Source organism: Gobio gobio (assembly GCF_949357685.1).
Source record: "Gobio gobio genome assembly, chromosome: 16".
NCBI lineage: Eukaryota > Metazoa > Chordata > Actinopteri > Cypriniformes > Gobionidae > Gobio > Gobio gobio.
The window spans coordinates 49,797,099-49,818,125 of NC_137109.1; the positions used below are offsets into that span (position 1 = coordinate 49,797,099).

The window sequence follows — 21,027 nt, forward strand, 5'->3', positions numbered from 1 at the left end:
CAGTAAAAAACTAAAACAAAGGAACATTGTGTGTACATTTAAGATAGGCTACTTAATTTATTATTCCAATATCCTAATATGATACTAAATACCACAGGGAAAAGGGCTTCTATTTGTGACGTGCTGTCTTTGCATTTGAACATTGTAGGCCTACATTTTAAATAGGACACGCATTAGCGGAATAAATGCTAGCCAGTAAAAAAATATTTATAGAAAACAGTTGACACTGAATAGACAGGAGTCCAATAATAGCAAAACGAATCACTTCTTCTAAAAAGAATATCAAGTATAATTTAGACGATGTAATGAGGGCTGTGTTAACAGTAAAACATCCGTCATTAAACTCGTTTTAAAAACACGGATGGATAATACAAAATGCTTCCTGACATTTTGACAGAAAAAAACACAAGCAAGTACAAAATGTAAACTTTGTCCGTCAATTTTCATTTTACAATTATCTTATATCTGTGTGCGCGCGTCTGTGTTTGTGAGAGACAGCTCGCCGCACTAATCCATAAGTTTATCCATAAGTGCTAGTTTTCATACAAAATAAATATGTAACATAATTGGGTACTTTAGTTATTATTAACACAATAACGTAACACATGCAGGCTACGTTGCTCAACACTGAGCATGAATAAATGTACGCCTGTTTCTCCAGACTCGCGCTTATATTATATAGTTCACTGAATCGCAGTTCACTGAATCGCAGTTCACTGAATCTCGCGCTCCCTTCTGGCACGCGCACCTGTTCGCAGTTCACTGAATCACAGTTCACTGAATCGCAGTTCACTGAATCGCAGTTCACTGAATCGCAGTTCACTGAATCTCGCGCTCCCTTCTGGCACGCGCACCTGTTCGCAGTTCACTGAATCACAGTTCACTGAATCGCAGTTCACTGAATCGCAGTTCACTAAATCTCGCGCTCCCTTCTGGCACGCGCACCTGTTCGCAGTTCACTGAATCGCAGTTCACTGAATCACAGTTCACTGAATCTCGCGCTCCCTTCTGGCACGCGCACCTGTTCGCAGTTCACTGAATCACAGTTCACTGAATCTCGCGCTCCCTTCTGGCACGCGCACCTGTTCGCAGTTCACTGAATCGCAGTTCACTGAATCGCAGTTCACTAAATCTCGCGCTCCCTTCTGGCACGCGCACCTGTTCGCAGTTCACTGAATCGCAGTTCACTGAATCGCAGTTCACTGAATCGCAGTTCACTAAATCTCGCGCTCCCTTCTGGCACGCGCACCTGTTCGCAGTTCACTGAATCACAGTTCACTGAATCGCAGTTCACTGAATCTCGCGCTCCCTTCTGGCACGTTTTCCTGTTCGCAGTTAACTGAATCACAGTTCACTGAATCGCAGTTCACTGAATCGCAGTTCACTAAATCTCGCGCTCCCTTCTGGCACGCGCACCTGTTCGCAGTTCACTGAATCGCAGTTCACTGAATCTCGCGCTCCCTTCTGGCACGCGCACCTGTTCGCAGTTCACTGAATCACAGTTCACTGAATCGCAGTTCACTGAATCTCGCGCTCCCTTCTGGCACGCGCACCTGTTCGTAGTTCACTGAATCGCAGTTCACTGAATCGCAGTTCACTGAATCTCGCGCTCCCTTCTGGCACGCGCACCTGTTCGCAGTTCACTGAATCGCAGTTCACTGAATCTCGCGCTCCCTTCTGGCACGCGCACCTGTTCGCAGTTCACTGAATCGCAGTTCACTGAATCTCGCGCTCCCTTCTGGCATGCGCACCTGTTCGCAGTTCACTGAATCGCAGTTCACTGAATCTCGCGCTCCCTTCTGGCACGCGCACCTGTTCGTAGTTCACTGAATCGCAGTTCACTGAATCGCAGTTCACTGAATCTCGCGCTCCCTTCTGGCACGCGCACCTGTTCGTAGTTCACTGAATCGCAGTTCACTGAATCGCAGTTCACTGAATCTCGCGCTCCCTTCTGGCACTCGCACCTGTTCGTAGTTCACTGAATGGCAGTTCACTGAATCTCGCGCTCCCTTCTGGCACGCGCACCTGTTCGCAGTTCACTGAATCACAGTTCACTAAATTGCAGTTCACTGAATCTCGCGCTCCCTTCTGGCACGCGCACCTGTTCGTAGTTCACTGAATCGCAGTTCACTGAATCGCAGTTCACTGAATCTCGCGCTCCCTTCTGGCACGCGCACCTGTTCGCAGTTCACTGAATCACAGTTCACTGAATCGCAGTTCACTGAATCGCAGTTCACTGAATCGCAGTTCACTGAATCTCGTGCTCCCTTCTGGCACGCGCACCTGTTCGCAGTTCACTGAATCGCAGTTCACTGAATCGCAGTTCACTGAATCGCAGTTCACTGAATCTCGCGCTCCCTTCTGGCACGCGCACCTGTTCGTAGTTCACTGAATCGCAGTTCACTGAATCGCAGTTCACTGAATCTCGCGCTCCCTTCTGGCACGCGCACCTGTTCGCAGTTCACTGAATCGCAGTTCACTGAATCGCAGTTCACTGAATCGCAGTTCACTGAATCTCGCGCTCCCTTCTGGCACGCGCACCTGTTCGTAGTTCACTGAATATGAACCCCCTCCCCCAAAAAAATGTTTTCTCATCGAATCTACACAATTCACGTAGGTCACCTATTTTGGTTTCAAAACGGCGAATTTGTCCGAAAGGTGAGGGATTTTCATGTATGATTATTCCAGCTGCTGTGAGAACAGGCTCTAAATGCTCCGCCACCTGCAGCATCCTCACACTAGCCGGACTCCTTCTTTATGTATCCAGACTAGGGATGCACCGGTTGACCGGCCAAAAATCGGATTTCTTTGTATTTTTCTGCCGATTTATCCGGAAGTGCGCCCGCGTGCACATACGCCTATATTGCAATCATTCGTGAACATGTCACTTGTGTGTTACAAACGGAAACTGGACAACTGAGGGAAGAGACGAGATACGCTGAAGGGAATGAAGAGCCGCTTTCCTGCGCGAGCTGAAGTTGCGCGAGCTTACCTCTCCGCCCTGCACAAGTGCAGATAGTGAGCGTTTGTTCAGCTCAGCTTCTCACGTGTTGGATCGGATGAGAACGAAACAAAGCCGAAATACTTCTTTTTGTAGCCTAAAGAAGAACATGCATGCACTTTAGAAATGAAATACTATCAGTTCTGTAGCCTATAGGATGATCATTTTTATTTTACCTTAAAATTACATTGACTTCATTTGATTTAAAAAGCACGTTCGCTTTTTTCGTTGCACTAAACATTATTTGATTTAACATTTTGGAACAATTATATACTTTGGTTTAGGGCTGCTCGATTATGGAAAAAATCATAATCACGATTATTTTGGTCAATATTGAAATCATGATTATGTAACACGATTATTTCACATGACTTTGGGAATGTGTTGTATTTATTAAAAATACACCTTTCAACAATTCAATTGAAATTGTAACATTTGTTGTACTTTTTGAACTATTAAAATAAATAATATAACATATATTCAAATCAAAGTATAAAAGTATTCACGTAAAAATGATAACCACAAATAAATAAGATCAACAATATGGTTCGGCTATGCTTTTCATGTACGTCTAACATTAGTTTTCAGGTACAGAAATGTATCAAATGTAAAATAACATTGCATATTTGAGTGCATAAATTAAAGATTAATCCTATTAAACTTGCAAAAGCTATTCAATCAAGAGCGGTGAGTGATGTCCTTGTCTTTTGTTGTTTTACATTAAACAGACAGCAGTAAAGGCTACTGCCCCTTTAAGACCTCGCGTCTTCTTTATCGACTGTATAAAGTTCACTTAAGGCATATACAGACTATGTCTGCTAAGATACTCATCAAGATGGACATGTTGACATACGTTTTGTGTGAGTTTGTCCGTTTAAGAGCAAGACTTGAAAGAGAACTCAATATTTGCGCGCTGAGAGACGTGTGCGCGCTCTCGGATGACACAGAGACACATTTTCTCACAGCGCGCGCGGCTTCTCATTCTAAACCTAAACCCTAAAGCACTAAACCCGGGTGATGACGGTGAAAACGACTGGTCATATTCGAAAATATGGCAGCACTCGCAATCTCGCATGCATTGAACAAAGTTTACAAAGAGAGAATTATTTGAAAAATATGAAGGAAAAAAAGGACGTTTACACGGCTCCCCTGCTCTCGTCAGTTTTTGTTTCTTTATTAGATTGTCATAGGTCACTCTGTTTAATTTTCAAGTGGTTAAACAAATTCGTGGAGTTCCCTTGCGTTGCAGCCACTACCATGTAGCAAATCTTAGCATGTTTCTGCTCGTCGTCTGATTCCTCGAAGCCAAACTGTTCCCAGACAACGGAGTTGGTTTTGCCTTTTTTGCTCACCAAACGCTGCTGTAACTGCCCTCCTCCTGCCATCTTTACTCGCGCCGAGTTTTTAAATCCCAGCGGATGATATGCACACGAGACTCGCGACCTGAGAGAGATTTGTGGCTTCGGGAGGGGCGGATGTGTGCGTGCGCGTTTCATTCAGAACGCAAGGCAAAATAATCGTTTTTTCTCGATTGTACTATTTTGGTGATCGTTGGGAGGCAAAATCGAAATCGAAATCGAAATTCGATTAATTGCACAGCCCTACTTTGGTTTTATTGAATTTCACTGGTTAAGACTTTTTTTTCTTTACACAGAGTTTAAAAACAAATGCTGATTTAAGTAACATCTTTGTTTGGATTGCAGAATGAACAGTTGTTGCCTTTAAATTCACCTTTCAGCCTTTTAATTTCCAATTCAATTTCCCGTTAATTTCAGATTGCGGACTTGTTTTCATTCACCAAAAGCCAATTTATCCTGTTAAATACCAAATAAACATCTTGTTCATGCATACTTTCATTCTTTTATTGTGTAATGTTTTTTTTTTTTTTAATCGGAAATCTGTATCGGAATCGGACAGTTTTCTTGAAAAGAAATCGGCCATGTAAATTCATGATCGGTGCATCACTAATACAGACGTGACGACGCAAAGACGAATGGCGCTCAAATTATAACACATTACAAGCTTACCGTTGTGAATGTGTTCAATCGTTTTGAACAATGATTGGATCATTTTTAACACAAAAAAAAAGTTACGGACTGCAGCTTTAAATTCATGCCCCTCTCTCTTCCTCTCTTCTCTGATGACGAGGGCGGGGCCACCTGTCACTCACATGAGATCAGCCAATAGCAAACCACAACCATCCAATCAACTCCCACACACAAAATCAAGCCCCGCCCTACATTTGTTCTTGTTTGAGAAGCGTTTAACTCGGATATACGGCACAATAGACTGACCACGTTCCCAGGTTCTGCTCTACCGTGAATAAATCATCCTCTGAGTATCATCACTGATGTATATTGACAGACGTCCCCATGAGAAACGATTACAGTGTGAAGAGGACTAATGACAGTGCTGTGAGATCTTCAGCTCGAGCTCTTGAGGTGGTGTGTGTCTGACCTTGTTGGCGCTCTTCAGCATCTCCACCAGCTCCCAAAAGCTAATCAGAGCCCTCTTATCCACACGCTCCATGTAGACCCGGAAATGCTCCCGGTACACAGAGTTAGACATGATCTCCTCGAACTGAAGTATCTGTGAGAGGACGAGAAACAAACCAAGCAGGCGGTGTGTCATTATTAAAAACACTTGAGCGCACTAGAGAACATTACACATTACAAGGCTACACTCGTCTTTCTTCAGCTGCTTTTAAAAGGGTCTCTACACGATATAAACATTTTAACCAAATTAAATCAACACCTAACATATACCACACATGATTTTAATGCACCACCTCAGCTTAGGCATACATACAAATAGAAACTGTACTGTGAATGAGAGGAGGAAGAAAAAAATATATATATAATGTGCACACTGGCACAGAAACTAGGAGAGGTGTGGTATGTGTTAGGTATGTGTCATTTTGTTTTATTGTTGCTATTGTCATTTTGTCATTGTTATTGTTGTTATTATTATTTTTATTGTTACTACTGTAATTATTAATGACATTACTGTCGCCGTCCTCACAAAGTATTATCGTCGCCATCTTTAGCATTGCTATTGCTTTTATTACTATTGTTGTTATTGTTATTATATTATTATTGATATTAGTATTGCAACTGTACTGTCAATACAGAATATTATCATCACCATATTTAGTATTACTATTATTACTGTTGATATTATTATTGAAGTAAATGTTATTATTGATTTTTTTCTGTCAACACATTATCTTTTTATTTATTTATTATTATGTATAATATATATGTGTGTGTATATATAATTTATTATTTTTGTATGAGTACTGGCCTACTACTGTTGTTATTATCATTATTATCTATTATTATTATTATTGATATTACTATTGCGTCAACACACCTTATCACCATCTTTAGTATCATTATTGTATTATTACTGTTATTATTATTACTGATATTACAGTTGCCGCCATCACAAAATATTATCATGCTATTTCTATTTAAATACTTCCACTATTACTATTATTATCTGTCATTTCTGCTTATTTTTCATTGCTGTTATTATTACTGCTGTATTGTTTTTGTGTTTTGTTGTTGTGTTCTGTGTTCACCCTATGTTGTAAGTTTTGCACTCCTAAATTAAAATAAAAAAACAATAAAAAAAAGAAAAGGGTCTCTACACTTCCCTGCTTTCTCTCTGAACACAAGAATGGGTGGCTACTATACCTTTAAGATTTCTGCAGCATTAATGGATTAGTTCACTTCAAAATAAAAATGTCCTGATCATTTACTCACCCCAATGCCAATGTCTTTCTTTCTTCTGTGGAAAAGAAATGACGTTTTTGGAGGAAAACATTCCAGGATTTTTCTCCATATAATGGACTTTAATGGCAACCAAAGGTTGAAGGTCCAAATCAAAGCGGTGTCAAAGGAAGGACTTCAGAGTCTCTACACGATGCCAGACGAGGAATAAAGAAACTGCTTTGAAACCGCTTTGATTTGGACCTTCAACCTTTGGTTGCCATTGAAGTCCATTATATGGAGAAAAATCCTGGAATGTTTTCCTCCAAAAACGTCATTTCTTTTCCACAGAAGAAAGAAAGACATGGACATCTTGGATGGCATTGGGGTGAGTAAATGATCAGGAAATTATTATTTTGAAGTGAACTAATCCATTAACGCCACACTGTCATTCACCAAAGTAACAGCCATTCTTAAGGCCTGTTCACACCGGGATGATTTTCGCGCGCGTTTATCGCAACGTTTAACGCCTCGTGGCTAAACAAAGGGCGCCAATGTGAGTGTGCAGACCGAAGTGCAAAACGCCAGGCGTAAAAGCGTCATTTAAAAAAAAAAACGCCTCAATTATTTTGACGCGGCGCTTTAAAAACTGGCCGACCAATGAGAACGCCGCTTTTGTTCACGTGCCTGGGGCTGCTGTTGTTTCTGTACTTTTTGTCGAAGCAGTCCTAACCAAAAAATGATCAATAAGTTATGACAACATGTGTTTATCAAAATAAGTTAAGCAATTTTCAACTTTTTTTATAAGTTACACAAGATTCAATTCATTTTTTTTAATTTAATGTAATTTAAGTTTAAATGATTTAAACGTCCAAGTTGATTACACTTAAACATTTAACTTTTTTTACAGTGCGCATAAAAGACAAAAATACTAAATTAAGACTAATAAATAAAACAACTCACATTACCATAAGAACCAAAAGTACTAAAAAAAGGTTTAAAGATTGCTCAGCAAGGCGGCATTTATTAGATCAAAAATACAGTAAAACATTGAAATATCATGATAATGTAGATCATCTGTTCTCTATGTGAATATACAGTAAAGTGTCATTTATATCCTGTGATATCCTTTTGTAACATTATAAATGTCTTTACTGTCACTTTTTATCAATGTAATGTCCTCAATGAATAAAAGTGTTAATTTCTTTAACCAAAAAAACAACAAAATCTTACAGACCCCAAAGGATTAAATTCATTAATTTCAGTTGATGTTTCGAAAATGTTTCTTTTAATGTTTTAGTATCAGTTAGCTCTAATAACCCCGGCGTAGGATAAGAACCGGTTCTGGACTCTGAAGGGTATATATTTATAATATAATGGGGAGAAGCCCTGACACAAACTCACATTTACAGTGGCTGCACGAATGTACTCATGAAGGAAATAAATGAAGTAAAGGAATGAATTAGGATGTGATATGGACTGTGCTTTGGTCCTGTACCCGCTGGCTCTGCGGACCGTCCACTTCATCCGGGGCTCCGTCCTCCTGCTGCTCATAGTTTGGACCCCCGAGGAGCCGGATCCGCTTCTCACACTGCTTCTTTGCCACTGTCAGCTGGTTAATGTAGCGCTTCATGTTTCTGGCACGTAACAGGTCGGCCTTCAACGCCGCGGCCTCTTTCCCTTTACTGTCTGCAGAGAGAGAGAGAGAGAGAGAGAGAGAGAGAGAGAGAGAGAGAGAGAGAGAGAGAGAGAGAGAGGAGAGAGAGAGAGAGAGAGAGAGAGAGAGAGAGAGAGAGAGAGAGAGAGAGAGAGAGAGAGAGAGAGAGAGAGAGAGAGAGAGAGAGAGAGAGAGAGAGAGAGAGAGAGAGAGAGAGAGAGAGAGAGAGAGAGAGTCACTTTCACACAGAGATCAACACAGATATCAAAGTGTGTTTTTTTATGGTAATGTTTCTTTAGTAAACATAATGGAACAATCTATAAAATTGCAGAAAAAAAGAAAGAAAAAAACCCGCTAAATTTAGGCAAAACCAACCTCCAATTTGATGAATTTTAAGGCTAAAACTGCAAATAAGGCTCACACAAGAAGAATGAAGACGAAAAAAAAAAAAAAAAAGTAAACAAAAACACATAAATAAATAAAATTCCAATGTGATGGAAAATTTAAATTAACTTTAATGGCCGGAAATAAATTTGAATATACATTTAATGTTTATTGCTAAAAAAAGAAGAAGAAAAAATTATGAAAATTACACAAAATGTATTTCAAACTATTCTGACATTTCTCAAATTGTGAAAATAGGGTTGAAATTTGGATGTATGGATGTATGGATGGGTGGATGGAGGTATGGATGGATGTATGGATGGGTGGATGGAGGTATGGATGGATGGAAGGGTGGATGGAGGTATGGATGGATGTATGGATGGGTGGATGGAGGTATGGATGGATGGAAGGGTGGATGGAGGTATGGATGGATGTATGGATGGGTGGATGGAGGTATGGATGGAGGTATGGATGGATGGAAGGGTGGATGGAGGTATGTATGGATGGATGGATGGATGGATGGATGGATGGATGGATGGATGGATGGATGGATGGATGGATGGATGGATGGATGGATGGATGGATGGATGGATGGATGGATGGATGGATGGATGGATGGATGGATGGATGGATGGATGGGTGGATGGGTGGGTGGTTGGATGTATGTATGAATGGATGGATGGATGGATGGAGGTATGGATGGAGGTATGGATGGAGGTATGGATGGATGGGTGTATGTATGTATGCATGTATGGATGGGTGGATGGATGGATGGATGTATGGATGGAGGTATGGATGGTGTATAGATGTAGAGCAAATAAGGCTAACACTAGAAGAATGAAGACGGAAAAAAAAAAAAATTAAACAAAACAAATAAATAAATAAAATTCCAATTTGACGGAAAATTAAAATGTTATGCCTATAAATTAACTTTAATGGCCGAAAAAAATTTTTTTTAAATATAAATGTAATGTTAATTGCCAAAAAAAAAAATTATGAAAATTACACAAAATGTATTTCAAACTATTCTGACATTTCCCAAATTGTGAAAAATAGGGTTGAAATTTGAATGGATGGATGGATGGATGGGTGGATGGGTGGATGGATGGATGGATGGATGGGTGGATGGATGGAGGTATGGATGGATGTATGTATGTATGGATGGGTGGGTGAATGGAGGTATGGATGGATGGATGGATGGATGGATGGATGGATGGATGGATGGATGGATTGATGTATGGATGGGTGGGTGAATGGAGGTATGGATGGATGGATGGATGGATGGATGGATGGATGGATGGATGGATTGATGGATGGATGGATGGGTCGGTGGATGTATGTATGGATGGATGGATGGGTGGATGGAGGTATGGGTGGGTGGATGGAGGTATGGATGTATGGATGGATGGATGGATGGATGCATGGATGGATGGATGGATGGAGGTATGGATGGTGTATAGATGTAAAGCAAATAAGGCTCACACTAGAAGAATGAAGATGAAAGAAAACAAAAACAAAAAAAATTAAACAAAAACAAATAAATAAATAAAATTCCAATATGACGAAAAATTTAAATGTAATGCCTATAAATTAACTTTAATGGCCGGAAATAAATTTGAATATAAATTTAATGTTTATTGCTAAAAAAAAAAAAAAAAAAAAAAAAAAAAAATTATGAAAATAACAAAATGTATTTCAAACTATTCTGACATTTCCCAAATTATGAAAATAGGGTTGAAATTTGCCAAATGCTTTCCTTCATCCAATTGCCAATCAAATAAAATCCGTCACATTCATTACACGAGACACACTTTCACTGCCCTCGAGTCAAACACTACATTAGTGCGCCTCAGAATAATTCCCCAGCACACACACATGCAGCTGGTGGAGTTTTTACAGTGTTGGCCTTCTGTGGCGTGAGAATGAAGCATTCAGAATGAGTCTGGGAATATGAGCAATCATCTCAGCACGCTCTCACACACACACACACACACACACACACACACACACACACACACACACACACACACACACACACACACGCGTGTTCAGCCCCATTGAGCCGCACCAGCGGGAAGATTTATAGATTCTCCATCATTACAGGGCAGCAGGAGACGGAAAACATGATGACAAATTCTCCACAAGCACTAAAATAACATAAACCGCATGAATACAATGAGCTTTAATTAATCCAGCACTGAAACAAAGGCACGATTCATGAACTTCATCTCCATTAGAAGATTATAGCCGTAAGCTTGATCGTTTCCTCAAAGATAGAGTTTATTAGCTGTAGATGATGTATCTGAAGCTGGGGACATATTTATGCTGATGTATGGATGGATGGGTGTGTGGATGGATGGGTGTGTGGATGGATGGATGGATGGATGTGTGGATGGATGGATGGATGTGTGGATGGATGGATGGGTGTGTGGATGGATGGGTGTGTGGATGGATGGATGGATGGATGTGTGGATGGATGGATGGATGTGTGGATGGATGGATGGGTGTGTGGATGGATGGATGGATGGATGTGTGGATGGATGGATGGATGTGTGGATGGATGGATGGGTGTGTGGATGGATGGATGGGTGTATGGATGGATGGATGGATGGATGGATGTGTGGATGGATGGATGGGTGTGTGGATGGATGGATGGATGGATGGGTGTGTGGATGGATGGATGGATGGATGTATGTATGGATGATGGGTGTATGGATGGATGTATGTATGGATGAATGTATGTATGGATGGTTGTGTGGATGGATGGATGTATGGATGGGTGTGTGGATGGATGGATGTATGGATGGATGGGTGGGTGGGTGGGTGTATGGATGGATGGATGGGTGTGTGGATGGATGGATGGATGGATGGATGGATGGATGGATGGGTGTGTGGATGGATGGATGGATGGGTGTATGGATGGATGGATGGGTGTATCGATGGATGGATGGATGGATGGGTGTATGGATGGATGGATGGGTGTGTGGATGGATGGATGGATGGATGGATGGGTGTATCGATGGATGGATGGATGGATGGATGGATGGATGGATGGATGGATGGATGGGTGTGTGGATGGATGGATGGATGGGTGTATCGATGGATGGATGGATGGATGGGTGTATGGATGGATGGATGGGTGTGTGGATGGATGGATGGATGGATGGATGGATGGATGGGTGTGTGGATGGATGGATGGATGGGTGTGTGGATGGATGGATGGATGGGTGTATGGATGGATGGATGGATGGGTGTATGGATGGATGGATGGGTGTATCGATGGATGGATGGATGGATGGGTGTATGGATGGATGGATGGGTGTGTGGATGTATTAGGGCTGTCAACGAATATTCTAAATTCGAATATATATTCGAATAGTTTTTAAAAAACGAATTTCGAAGGTGAAAATTAATATTCGAATAAACAAAAAAATGTGGGGAAAAAAACGCCCGCGGTAGTAGAGGCGTGGCTGTCTGCTTTGCGAGTGGGCGCGCCTGAAGCCTTGTGTACTTTGGCCCGTCTCCAGAGCGCGAGCCCACGCTGACTGCGCGCGCTCCTCCCCAAACGGACGAGGCGTTTATATTTGACGCGCTCGGCGTTGTGCTTTTCTTTGAAACGACAGATGGCGACTCGGAGTAATTGTTCTATAAACTATCAGGAAAAAGCGTGGAGAAGAAGTGGGCTAATGTACACAGGTGACGATATTTATTTTAGTAAACTTCACCGAAAACCACACTACAAAAGAATCATGTAAAACAGATCAAAATAAACCTTGATATTACTTGTGACATGAGAACAAAATGTATGTAGAAATGTAACGTTAACTTATACAACTCAATATCTAAATGTTTCCTAATTTCACTAAACACTTTAGTGAGTTTTCACTTAGTTTCGTGAACTTTTCTTTATTAAACAGGCTTTTTTATGCTTTTGTAGGCTCGTTTTGTAAATATAAGCAACTAATTTGTATGTGCAAACTGGACCAGCCTTACTTTGCATCGCCCGCCACAAGCTCTCCGTCTGCAACACGACAAGAGCCCATAACGGAGAAATTAATTTTGTTGATTTGTAAGGACATGAGAGCGATCAGTGTCGTGGATGAGGCTGGAGTTCTGTCCAGCAATGGAGCCGAGGTACTGACTGAAGAGATATTGCATGAATAAAGGATAAATGCACTGCTTCCACTGGTTTGATTATTTACCGTTTCATGTTTACCACAGCACAGCTCGCTCGGAGCGTTCAATAATATGCTGTAAAACTTATATTAATATTTGTTTCAATCACTGAATGAAGCCTGCTATATTTGGGACAAGAGTCGCGACCTTAAATTGCTTGCACAAAACTCTTGATCAATCTCAAAATGTGTGTGTGTTCATTTAAACCGTTATGCGCAGAGAGCGTGAGGGCGAGAGAGAGCGAGGTCTGCGGTCTTTAGCCATTAGTGATTTACTTGTTTTTGTGTAGGTAATACGTTGTCAAATATGTTTAAACTTAAATAGACTACCTATATAAGTAGTTATGTGTCTTTTGTATTCATTTGTCCTGTTATTGACGTAATGCGCGTCATTGATAAAATGCGCAACCAGATGTTCGAATAGTTCGAATATTCGTGCTTTATTTAGAGGGAATATTCGAACGTCATTTTTGAGCAATTTTGACAGCCCTAGGATGTATGGATGGATGTTTGGATGTATGGATGTATGTATGATGGATGGAGGTATGGATGGATGGGTGGAGGAATGGATGGATGGAGGAATGGATGGAGGTATGGATGGATGGATGGATGTATGTTTGGATAGATGATGTATGGACGGATGTTTGGATGTATGATGTATGGATGTATGATGTATGGATGTATGATGTATGGATGTATGTTTGGATGTATGGATAAATGGATGGATGTATGGATGAATGTTTGGATGGATGGATGTTTGGATTTATGGATGGATGGATGGATTATGTATGGATGGATGTTTGGATGGATGGATGTATGTATGGATGTGTGGATGGATGGATGGATGGGTGTGTGGATGGATGGATGGATGGGTGTGTGGATGGATGGATGGATGTATGTATGGATGGGTGGGTGGGTGTATGGATGGATGGATGGGTGTGTGGATGGATGTATGTATGTATGATGTATGGATGGATGTATGTATGATGTATGGATGGATGGATGGGTGTGTGGATGGATGTATGGATGGCTGGATGGATGGATGGGTGTATGGATGGATGGATGGATGGATGGATGGGTGTATGGATGGATGGATGGATGGGTGTATGGATGGGTGTATGGATGGATGGATGGATGGATGGATGGATGGATGGGTGTGTGGATGTATGGATGGATGTTTGGATGTATGGATGTATGTATGATGGATGGAGGTATGATGTATGGATGGATGTATGTATGATGTATGGATGGATGGATGGGTGTGTGGATGGATGTATGGATGGCTGGATGGATGGATGGGTGTATGGATGGATGGATGGATGGATGGATGGGTGTATGGATGGATGGATGGATGGGTGTATGGATGGGTGTATGGATGGATGGATGGATGGATGGATGGATGGATGGGTGTGTGGATGTATGGATGGATGTTTGGATGTATGGATGTATGTATGATGTATGGATGTATGATGTATGGATGTATGTTTGGATGTATGGATAAATGGATGGATGTATGGATGAATGTTTGGATGGATGGATGTTTGGATTTATGGATGGATGGATGGATTATGTATGGATGGATGTTTGGATGGATGGATGTATGTATGGATGTGTGGATGGATGGATGGATGGGTGTGTGGATGGATGGATGGATGGATGGATGTATGTATGGATGTGTGGATGGATGGATGGATGGGTGTGTGGATGGATGGATGGATGTATGTATGGATGGGTGGGTGGGTGTATGGATGGATGGATGGGTGTGTGGATGGATGTATGTATGTATGATGTATGGATGGATGTATGTATGATGTATGGATGGATGGATGGGTGTGTGGATGGATGTATGGATGGCTGGATGGATGGATGGGTGTATGGATGGATGGATGGATGGATGGATGGGTGTATGGATGGATGGATGGATGGGTGTATGGATGGGTGTATGGATGGATGGATGGATGGATGGATGGATGGATGGGTGTGTGGATGTATGGATGGATGTTTGGATGTATGGATGTATGTATGATGGATGGAGGTATGGATGGATGGGTGGAGGAATGGATGGATGGAGGAATGGATGGAGGTATGGATGGATGTATGTTTGGATAGATGATGTATGAATGAATGTTTGGATAGATGATGTATGGACGGATGTTTGGATGTATGATGTATGGATGTATGGATAAATGGATGGATGTATGGATGAATGAATGTTTGGATGGATGGATGTTTGGATTTATGGATGGATGGATGGATTATGTATGGATGGATGTTTGGATGTATGGATGGATGTATGATGGATGGAGGTATGGATGGGTGGAGGAATGGATGGATGGAGGAATGGATGGAGGTATGGATGGATGGATGGGTGGATGGAGGTATAGATGGGTGGAGGAATGGATGGGTGGAGGTATAGATGGGTGGAGGAATGGATGGGTGGAGGAATGGATGATGGATGGATGGATACATAAATTATATAATGTAACAGTATTTTGCTTAGCCAACACAAAGGAACATTCCATAAAATTGTAAGAAAAATAAATAAATAAACGAAAAAAGAAAAAAAAAATCGAATAAATAAAAAAATAAAAAAATGCCATCAATCAAATGTATGGGTAATATTAGTTTATCGACAGAACATTTAGTGGCAAACTAGAGGGAGTAAATCTGCCATCCGGCGGCCCATCAGGTCAAATAAACACATCAATCCATGAGGACAAACAAACTTTCACAAGGTCCCTTTATTAAAAGCAGACGCTGTGTCACTGAAGAGGGAGAATGACTGATCCAGGAGCAGTTCACCACAGTAAAACACAGGCCTTGTGTCCGTCCTGAACAATCCTCATTTCCCCAAACACAGTTACAGTGATAACTCCTGTACTGATGTGTTTATGGGCTGTAAATGTCACCGCTGGCGACTGCGGCCCACTGTCTGCAACCAGCTTCAGTGCAATTACCCGTCAGCCAATCACAGAGCAGCACGGCCAGACAGCTTCAGAAGCTGACATTATTACATCTTTGATTTTGTCTTTCTTCATGAAACTCACCATCAAAGGTCATAATTAGACTCAAATGCAGACAGAGGAGAAATAAAGCACTGGCTCAGAGTTTGCATCCCTAAATGAGGAGCGCTATGATTGGCCGATCATCTTACCTTTCTGTCTCTTGAGCTGTGGGATACTGCTGATTGTGGTCGCCTGAATGATCTCCACAACGATCTGATACCTGCAGGAAGACAAGACCAGAGCAACATGACTTTCTGCTTTTCCTTTCATCAGTCTTTAGTGTGTAATGTTGGCGTTTGAGCATGAAAGCGTCCCTCCAGCGGGAGTTCTTCTCTATATCAGTGTTTCTGAACTCCTGAAACGCCTCCAGTGTAGTCTTGAGTTTTCTTCCGGGAACAAACACGTCACAATATTCCTCATTATAAATAATTAATACGCTGAATAAAGGGGCGGAGCCTGCTTGAGTTAGTTAGTAGTGTGTTGAAATTAGGGATGCCACAATTCTCAATATAATATTGAACCGTTCGGTACGGCATTCACGGTTCAATACGCGCTTGTGAATTGCGTTTTTTTCGGTTTTGCATTTAATTAATTATTTTTCTACACATTCTATAATTTGCCTCCATCCCAATACTGAACAGCGCGACATACATTCACATCACAGGATAGTGGTGGAGTTATACTCACTGGACACTAGAGTTATTCACAATCATGAAAGTTCATTATTTGCGTGTGTTTTAAATCCTTGCCGGCTCATTCGCGTGCGCGGTTTTAACATGAGCTTTTCAGAGCGCGCGCACTAAACGCCTGTCAAACACGTGATTACTGGACTAAGTAATCGTCTTACTGCGTTAATACTGTCAAATACATACAAGTTTAACATAAACACAGTCGGTTATGTCTAAAGTGAAAGTAAACCAGTGTGTGTCCGTATATTAGATGCACAAAGGTCTTAAATTGACAGCAGCGCAGCCTATAGTGAACACGCGGTCCTTAAAGGGACAGTTCGCCTATAAAATTATGTCATTATTTACTCACTCTAATATTGTTCCAAACCTGTATTCATTTCTCGATGACAGAATTTTCAGTTTTGAGTGAACTATCCCTTTAATGTTAATACAACAACAAAAGACAAAGAGAAAATCACTCACTGCTCTTGACTGAAAAACTAATACAGTAGCTTTAATAAGAATCAGTGTATATTTTATAGTGAAGTCTATGTAGTGTTTTATTTTTACATTCATTCATTCATTTCATACTTAAATGCTGCTGTACAGCTCTGAGCTGCCAGTGTAAATCTTTTATTGTATATTATCCAATACACTAGGAATGTGTACAAGGGTTTTTTTTAAGTAAAGTTTTAACTTTAAGTAAGGTTTTTCAATTCTTTTAAGTAAAAGAAAGAAAGAGTATTGCAATAAAAAAATAGTCTTTTTTCTTTTTAACCTCTTGCGGTTCCTGTCGCCTTAGAATAGAATAACAAAAAATTTATGTGACAAGCCGTCAGAACCGAACCGAACCGAAAACCGTGGGTAAAAACCGAGGTATGTATTGAACCGTGGACTAACTGTATTGTTGCATCCCTAATGTCAATACATAATTAAAATGTAAGTACTCTGAAAAAGAGAGTATAAAAATCGAGTGACTCTAGACTTTTTAATCTGCAATAAAAACCGCTCATTATTTTTGGTTCGGGCCGAAACAAGTGATTGGCTTGGGCGACTGTCACTCTCTCTCGTTACCATGGCTACCGCCGCTTTTGCTCCAGGATCTGCCCTCATGCGCCCCAGTGTTGCCAAGTCGAGCTACTTCAACACTGTTGCGGCGGCTGTTTTTCATGTCCGCGGGTTGAAGCGACCCCAATTATGTGATATTTAGCCCCGGGATTTGCGAATTTTAGCAGGCAGCCCTACCAAAAAGACACATATTTTACCCCCCAAACACGATTGGGCTTGTTTTGGGCTAGTTTTGAGTAGCAATTGGGCGGATTTTGTTGTGAAAACCTGGCAACCCTGGCGCACCCGTTTGAGTTCAAGAGGCTGCATTTCTGCTGGACAGGCAATCTTTCATTCTGATTATAAATTTTTTTGGTTTATGTTTTCATGAAGCATGTCTCACTAGCACACGTAGCTGCTTAATATAGCTAACATAACATTACTTAGCATAAAGTTACAATATTATACACTTAGCGAACCATTAGTAGAGATGATAAATACTCAATATGCTTAGCTCAAGTTGATCGCTGTCGTGTTGAATTTTGCAAAATGTAACTTTAGATAATAAAATGCATGTGTAAAAGCTAGTACACCGCATCCAGGAGCTTTTTTTAGAGCTAAGTTAGCTTTAGCTGCTACCCTCTGTCTAAACTCTTCTACCATGTTCACCGGGAACTTTACCTGCACGTTTATTTCGGCCCTTGGTTTGTTTTTATATTCTCTACCAATGTTTTTATCTTGTATCTGTGTGTGTCGTAGACACGGTGTTGTGTGTGTATTTTAAACTTTACCAGTATCGGTATTCTAGCTTGATAGTGAGTACTAAAAGACATCTTATTTGTTTATATTCATAATGATAAAGTTAGATTTTTTATTACATGTGATTCTGACATGATGTCACTACATGCACTTCTTCTCCGCTCGTCTCTGGTAAATAATGCGTCTTTCAGCTGAGAAGTGGGCGTGGCGCGTTCATGTGTTTTGGGGGCGTGGCTTTGGAAAGAGCCCAGAAGGGAGAAGGTGGAGTGAATGGAAATAATGAGCTGTCTTTAAAACAGTCGTGAGAGGTCTACAGACACTCAATTTTTATACTTTCTTTTTCAGAGTACTTACATTTTAATTATGTATTTATATATAAAGAAAGTTTAAACAAATTTGGAAAAAAACGTTTTTTAAGCAAATCCTACCTACCCTACCTTTAATACGCAGAATAAAGGGGCGGGGCCTGCTTGAGTTAGTTAGTAGTGTGTTGAAACCATAGACTGTATAAAAATATGGACGTAGTGTCCGTGACGTCACCCATAGGATTCTATAGAGCAGCTTTGAAGCGTAAAGTCGGGTCGAGCTGGCCGTCGCCATCTTGGCATCGCATCACTCCCAGATAATAGAAAATGGGTAAAGAGGCGGGACGTGGGCGGAGCTGAGGTGACGTGATGACTAACAGACAGCACCCATAAGCTGTTTAATGATGATGATCGCATTATTTTACATATGCATCTGCTCATATGAGATCGCTTGTTTCTGCTTCTTCTTTGCATGTGTTTTAATCAAGAGATCCTGTCCTCGTTCAGGAGATGTGTAATAGCGCCCCCTACCGTATAACAGTGAAAACACGGAAACCCATGGCAGGGAAATGTTTTCTCAAAAAAGACGAGTTAAAAAAAAAATCACACTGCTCTTGACTGAATAACTTTAATACGGACTACCGGCACATCCGGGAACTTTAACTGTCAATTTCGTCAACGCCCCTTTTTAGGGGAAAATAAACTAGACTTCCCATAGACTTCAATACAAAATAACGGCAGAAAACGACGTCAAAGTCTGATATCGATATATATCGGCCGATATTATTTATACGTATATTATATTATAGTACAGTACCAGCAAAAAAAAGTTTGGACACATTTTCCCATTGATGTGTCCAAACTTTTGACTGGTACTGTGTATATAATGCAGTATATACATAATATACATGTACATAAATACAACATAAACATACAAATGAAAAACGGTTCTTTTCAGGTTTTTCATAGGTCTAAACTAGATGTTCAGGTACAGAAATAGTTATCAAATGTCAAATATCACTGCATAGTCTTCACTGTTTAAATATAGATTAACCCTTTAAACGCACAACCGGCGCAATTTCATAGAATGTTTCTGGACAGATTCACGCCCACTTTTAGGGGAAAATAAACTAGACTCCCATAGACTTCAATACAAAATAGCGGCACAAAACAACGTCTGTACACAGCCGGCATGCTTGAATAACTTCACCAATATTAAACATGTCAAGTTATTATATGTCCAGCCTGCCTGCCAAGAGCATGAAAGATACATCCACACACTTCATTTGGTCAATTTAAAAACATGTCCCTTCATTCTCCCAGCGTCAAATTGGTGTAACAAGTGAATGATTTTACTTCGTTTTTGCTAGTAAACATCTTTAAATGTATATATTATGTCTTTATATTTAGAGTACTGAGTGCACATTTCTGTCCAGCCATACAACTAGCCTGATTTTTCTTTTTTGAATAGAACAATTTAAGTGTGTGGATGTATATTTCACACTCTATGGCAGGCTGGACATATAATTACTTGACATGTTTAATATTGGTGAAGTTATTCAAGCCTGCCAGACGTTGTTTTGTGCTGCTATTTTGTATTGAAGTCTATGGGAGTCTAGTTTATTTTCCCCTAAAAGTGGGCGTGAATCTGTCCAGAAACATTCTATGAAATTGCGCCGGTTGTGCGTATAAAGGGTTAATCTATATTTAAACAGTGAAGACTATGCAGTGATATTTGACATTTGATTACTATTTCTGTACCTGAACATCTAGTTTAGACCTATGAAAAACCTGAAAAGAACTGTTTTTCATTTGTATGTTTGTTCTGTTGTATTTATGTACATGTATATACGGCATTATATACACAGTACCAGTCAAAAGTTTGGACACATCAATGGGAAAGTGTGTGGTACTGTACTATAATATAATATCGGCTGATATATATCGATATCAGACTTTTTAAAATCCCTAATATCGGTCCCGAAAAACCCATTTCGCTCGGGCTCTAATTTAAACCTCACTATTTCGACTTACAAACACATGTGAAGGCCAACTCAATTTGCATAGCTCTTCTTTTAGAGAACTAATCTTGAAGCTTTGGTCCTCTACTTCTTCTAAAAGGAAATGAAAACATGAAACACAACTGTGTCACCCAGCAACAACCTCATTACCTGACCTCCTGAGATGGTCGAATTATAGACGCTGAATTTCCTCGACACAATGAACATCCTTCTGCTGCTCTCTCTGCCTTTCAGCTTTCAAACAAAGCCTGTTTGCGCACGTCTAAAAGAGCACATTTACAAAAACACCCTC

At 40.6% G+C, this 21,027-nt stretch overlaps 1 protein-coding gene across 1 annotated transcript in view; it reads right to left on the reverse strand.

Moving 5' to 3' along the window:
- The window catches only part of snx25 (sorting nexin 25), a gene marked incomplete at its 3' end in the record, with an annotated part of 106,206 nt that overhangs the window by 37,855 nt on the left and 47,324 nt on the right, over positions 1-21,027 (reverse strand). The window contains exons 6-8 of the mRNA XM_079839289.1: positions 16,085-16,155; positions 8,213-8,403; positions 5,459-5,590 (exon numbers count right to left, since the gene is read on the reverse strand). Coding sequence (XP_079695415.1) covers positions 5,459-5,590; positions 8,213-8,403; positions 16,085-16,155 — 394 coding nt within the window. The remainder of the gene's footprint in view (positions 1-5,458; positions 5,591-8,212; positions 8,404-16,084; positions 16,156-21,027) is intronic.